Here is a 6,000-nt window from a genome sequence, read left to right as displayed (position 1 = left end):
TGGACGCAAGCTGTTTTGACGCAGGTTCCAACTGATTTGGACACTTTAATGTGTTTCTGATCTAGTAATGTTCAGACACTTAACGCGAATGAAACCAAAAAATCGTCTTTGCTCAATTTGAAACTGAGCTTCATAATTTTTTCTTGTTTTGAGCTGAAAATGACAGGCTGGCGAAAAAAAATTGAGCATATTTTGGGAGCTCTGGTTTTAAGTTTGTTCCATAATACTTTTCACTGGACCTTGTTTCCAAGATCTTATGAGCTAAGTTTCTTATGAACTTAATTTCACCTTTCAATTATACGAGCAGTACTAATTTGAAATGATAGGCAAAGCGTTATTTGCAAAGCTGAACCATTCGACGCGTACGTTACTTTTGCTGTTCGGCGTTGATAAAAAAAATACACCAAATTGTCATTTACATACCCTTTACCACACTAAGTATGCTCTTTTAAGAACTGAAGAAAATTCTCTTTCTAGTTAATTATTTCGTAAGAAATTCTAATGTTTTCAAAATGCAAATGTATTTCTATTTAGAGCGCGGAAGTTGGAATGCGAAGCATTGTAATGCTGGATGAGCAAGGAGGTAAGATATTTTAAGAAACACGTGTTTTGTGGACGCATGTATCCAAAAACTATAAGATCAGAACAGATAACATTAGTTGCAAACATTTTTGTTTAAGTTCACTGACCATTTTTAGATATGGGTATATCTTTTTATTATGTTTACCAAACTTTTTCTTACCCTTATGCTTGATGTGCTTAATAAATGTTTGCAAACTACCACTAACAGTTTCTCTGTTTTGAGACAGTGCTGAAGAATTAAAGTCTGGTACGACTTTTTTGTTATCTTTCTTAATAAATTTCTTAACTGTATAATAAAATAGGTGTAAGATAGATAAGGGGCCAAAAATCGCGCTGTACTGTCGCATAACATTGCTTGTCTTGAAGTTAAGCCACCTATAATTCTCCTCCTTTATATTCGCAGCAAGCCGTCTCGTCCCAAGTTCACTGGGAACCAGTTGTGGGCTTCTACCCTTATCTGTATCCCTTGGCTCTCGTGGAAAAAACGGTGACATTTAACGAGGACCTGCGGGTCATCTATGCATCTTGACGGTACTGCTGCACTCTGGGCAGCTGTTTTCCAAGTCGTGCCAGTACTTCTTCGATAGAAGATTTATTCTCTCGTGCTCTCTTACATTTAAATTAATACGCGATCTCGCGCTCTTATTTTTTTCGTGTTTTGTGCCTTTGTGGTTTTGGAATTTGATCCCAGTGCAAAATTTACTTGAGGTATTTTTCGTAATTTATTTAATTTTTATTTCATCTTCTTTAAATGGCTCTTGTCTCCTGTAAGAAAAATTGTACTCTTTCGGCTTCAACTAAAGACCCTTTTATTTTCTGCTGGCTCTGCGAATCGATGATGCACGTTAAATGCGCAGGATTTACTGGCAGAGTCAAAGACTTCATTGATCTGAATTCTGGTCTCATGTGGTCATGTGGATCCTGCAAGGAAATGGCAGTTGAGATGAGCGGCTTTATGAAGCAGAGTCGAGACAGCCTTTTGAATCTCTCAGGTGCTTTTAAACAGCTCAATGAGAGGTTCAATTCCGTTTGTGCCCAATTTAATAATAAGAAATTACTAACTGAGTCGCCTAATCGCAAAAAAGCCGGCTTAGCGGCAGTTAATACGGTCACGGTATCCTCCCCAAATCCGAAATTGGTAGCTGCAGCAGTTTCTGTTGACACTGGGGTAAGTGAACCAACTGCGAATAGGGATACAGCTGATTCAGGTGGAGTCACTGTTTCTCGAAGTCTGGTGGTAAAAAAATCTTCAGTGTCGGCTACGGTGCCTACCGTACCTATAGGTACAGATGGTACCGTTTCTGGCTCTCAGCTTAGTGTGGTTCAATCTGTTGCTGGGGGACGTAAGAAACTGTCAGTTGTTCCTCATAGGAAGCAATTATTTGTTTCTAGATTCACCCCAGATACTACATCTGAGGATGTTTTGGAATTTATACGTGAAAAATTCCCATCCGAGAATATTTCAGTTGAACAATTTCGATTTTCATACGCTCGTAGTATATCCTCTTTTAAGGTACTACTTTAAGGTACTACTCTGTTTAAGGTACTACTTTCTGAAAGCTTATGGCTTAATGATGATTTAGTAATAAAAGAATTTGTTCCCAATAAACCGAGAACAAATAACAGACCTTCCACTGCGCCAAAAAACTAAAAAGTTTATTTTTGGCTTATCAAAATGTTAGGGGACTAAATAAAAAGCTACCCAAGCTTTATGCTGACTCCTCTGCATTTACTGATATCTGACTCTGAAGTTCTGTCAAATAACTTTAATGCCTATAGGACCGATCGCTCCTCACGTAGGGGAGGCGGGGTGCTGATTGCCGTTACCACTAGCCTAACATCTGAAAAAGTTTACTATGATACCCATAACGATATTGAATTTGTTAGTGTGAAAGTTTCCTTGCAATCCTTATCTATTTTTGTTACATGTTCCTATATTCCACCTGGCTCTGATCTAATAATTTATGAGCACCATCTGTCTGCGATAAAATCTATTCTATCCCTTCTTTCTAACAGAGACCTTTTGATTGTTTTGGGTGACTTTAATCTCCCTGATATCTCTTGGTCTTCTCCTACTGACTCACTTGTCGCTATACCCTTATCCGTCCATGATTTTGTAGATGGTCTTTTAGACTAATCGTTACAGCAAGTAAGCTTTATACGGAATTCATTAAATAGACAACTAGATCTTGTGTTTGTTTCAGACCCGTCTGAAGTCACGGTATCTAGAATTGACGCTCTTGTTGTACCTGAAGACCGATATCATCCAACAATGGAATTGACAATCTGCTTCCCATGCGTTGATACCCTCTCTCCTTTAGTTCCTCAAACTAAAATGAGATGTTTTCGAAAATGTGACTATAAAAATCGATATGATTTCTCAATATAATTGGACAGACTTTTTTTGTACAATTGTATGGATATTAAAAGTGCCACTGATCTATACTATATAGTGTTAAATACTTTTTTTAATGAATGCGTTCCTGATAGGCTTCCTTCAAAGCTAAACAGGCCTCCTTGGTTTACCAATGCGCTTCAAAGACTTACAAACCTTAAAACAAACACCTATAAAAAGTATAAAAAATCGGGTAAGCCATCTGATTTTTCGAAATATGTGGTTGCTCGATCGGACCTTAATGTTCTCAATAGTCATTGCTATTCTATGTATTTAAGTCGATGTAAATTCGAATTTTCAAATGATCCGAAGCAGTTTTATAACTTTGTTAATGCCAAGCGTAAGTCGTCGGCATTGCCTTCATCTGTACGTTTTAACTCAATGGAGGCATCGACAGATTCTGAAATTGCTGATTTATTTGCCGAGTTTTTCCAAACTACTTATAGTTCGGCTGCTTGGTCAAATTCTAACTACCCTAATCCCTTAAATAGGGCAAATTGTATTTTTACCCCTGAAATTACGGAAAGTTCTCTCTTAAGAGACTTAGCAACAACAACGCCAACTTATTCTTCCGGTCCAGATGGACTCACCGGGTGTGCCATTAAGTTTTGTGCGTCAACCATATGTAAACCGATTTTAAACTTTTTAATTTGTCTATTTCATCATCAGTTTTTCCTACTATCTGGAAGGACTCTTTTATCATTCCACTTCACAAAAAGGGTGCGAAGGCGGATGCCCAGAATTATAGAGGTATTTCCAAATTGTCGGCAATTCCTAAAGCATTTGAACGTATTATTACTTCTCATTTGCAACATTTATGTTCCTCGCTAATATCACCGTGTCAGCATGGTTTTGTTAAGCGAAGATCGACCACCACCAACCTTCTTGAATTGTCATCTATTGTAATTAATGGATTTAAGAAAAAAATGCAGACTGACGTTATATATACAGATTTTAGTAAGGCCTTTGACTCTGTCAACCACTCTCTTCTATTATTCAAATTAAATCAGCTTGGGTTTCCATGTAAGCTATTAACTTGGATTTCAAGTTATTTGAATGGTAGGACTCAGAGGGTTATATTCAAGAACGCTATTTTAAAATTGATCTACGTGACATCTGGAGTGCCTCAGGGTAGTCATTTGGGTCCATTGCTGTTTACTTTGTTTATTAACGATCTTCCCTCTACCATAAAACATTCTCGTGTACTAATGTATGCTGATGATGTTAAGCTTTGTTTATCATATAACGATATAGCGTCGGGTTTCAACTTACAGTCAGATATTGATTGTTTTCAGGAATGGTGTGAGTATAACCTTTTAAATTTGAACTGCTTTAAATGCAACGTTATGACTTTTTATAGGGGTACTCCTACTTTTGTTAGTTACTCTCTTCAAAATACGTCACTTGACCGTATATATTCCGTTAATGACTTAGGCGTTCTTCTGGACCCAAAACTTAAATTTGACTACCACATAATGTCCACTGTCAACAAGGCCATGAGTGTTCTTGGGTATATAAAGCGTTGGTCAAAAGAATTTGATGACCCTTATACAACCAGCTAAAGGGACAAAAGGGAAATGGAGAAATGCAAGCAACAAGCATTGAAATGCGCCACCTACTCGCGATCTCAATATATGGTTATGTGGGTGGTAGACAGACTTAAGCGTTATGGGCGTTAAAGTGGGCGTGGCAAACTTTTTTTTGGGTCAATCGATAGGTATGGACGAGACTAATTTCACTTAAAAATTTTTCTAGCTTGAAAACTGTGGGCGCCACAGGCGTAGGTGGCTTGTGGGCGTTAGAGTGGGCGTGGCAATCTTTTTTTTTGATCAATCGATGGGTATTGACCGTTCTATTACATTTCAGTTAAAATTTTTTATCTGGCATACAAATTGTGGGCGCCACACGTTTGGGCGGTGTGTGGGCTATAGAGAGAGCGTGGCATCGCCTTACAAACTTGCTCACGTCACATAACTAGATTACGTAAAAAGAATGTTAAATTTAAATAGCAAAAAGCATTTGAATAGCTTAAAATTCAATAGATGAAGCCCACACTACTGCAGTATCCAGATTTTAATAAAGAATTTTGTATAACAACAGATGCAAGCAAACAAGCGTGGAGCTTTTCTTACTCAAGATTACAATAGCACCCAGCTACCAGTAGCCTATGCATCAAGATCATTTACAAAAGGATAAAGCAAAAAAAATACAACTAAACAAGAGTTAGCAGCTATCCACTGGGCGATTAATTATTTTCGACCATATATTTATGGAAGACAGTCAAAACAGACTTACTTATTTTCAATGACAAACCCGCGCTCAAAACTAACACGAATGAGATTAGACTTAGAAGAATATGATTTTACTGTGGAGTATCTTAAGGGAAAAGACAATCATATAGCCGACGCGCTTTCAAGAATAACTATAACGGACTTAAAAAATATTCAAACGAATAATAAAATTCTGAGAGTCACTACCAGAAATCAAAGTAATGTTCTCAATAGTCATTGCTATTCTATGTATTTAAGTCGATGTAAATTCGAATTTTCAAATGATCCGAAGCAGTTTTATAACTTTGTTAATGCCAAGCGTAAGTCGTCGGCATTGCCTTCATCTGTACGTTTTAACTCAATGGAGGCATCGACGGATTCTGAAATTGCTGATTTATTTTTCCGAGTTTTTCCAAACTACTTATAGTTCGGTTGCTTGGTCAAATTCTAACTACCCTAATCCCTTAAATAGGGCAAACTGTATTTTTACCCCTGAAATTACCGAAAGTTCTCTCATAAGAGACTTAGCAACAACAACGCCAACTTATTCTCCCGGTCCAGATGGACTCCCCGGGTGTGTGCTTAAGTTTTGTGCGTCAACCATATGTAAACCGATTCTTAAACTTTTTAATTTGTCTATTTCGTCATCAGTTTTTCCTACTATCTGGAAGGACTCTTTTATCATTCCACTTCACAAAAAGGGTACGAAGGCGGATGCCCAGAATTATAGAGGTATTTCCAAATTGTCGGCAA

At 37.5% G+C, this 6,000-nt stretch overlaps 1 protein-coding gene across 2 annotated transcripts in view; it reads left to right on the top strand.

The window, feature by feature from the left end:
• Positions 1-538: 538 nt before the first annotated feature.
• Positions 539-6,000, top strand: part of LOC119558776 (synaptosomal-associated protein 25-like) — a 191,986-nt gene continuing 186,524 nt past the window's right edge. For both annotated transcript variants that reach the window (XM_037872065.1, XM_037872064.1), the window contains exon 1: positions 539-583. In XM_037872065.1, coding sequence (XP_037727993.1) covers positions 550-583 — 34 coding nt within the window. In that variant the 5' untranslated portion in view covers positions 539-549. The remainder of the gene's footprint in view (positions 584-6,000) is intronic.

This window comes from Drosophila subpulchrella, unplaced genomic scaffold (assembly GCF_014743375.2).
Source record: "Drosophila subpulchrella strain 33 F10 #4 breed RU33 unplaced genomic scaffold, RU_Dsub_v1.1 Primary Assembly Seq137, whole genome shotgun sequence".
In the NCBI taxonomy this organism is placed as follows: domain Eukaryota; kingdom Metazoa; phylum Arthropoda; class Insecta; order Diptera; family Drosophilidae; genus Drosophila; species Drosophila subpulchrella.
Note: the sequence above shows the minus strand (reverse complement) of the source record. Positions and strands in the feature narration are given on the sequence as shown.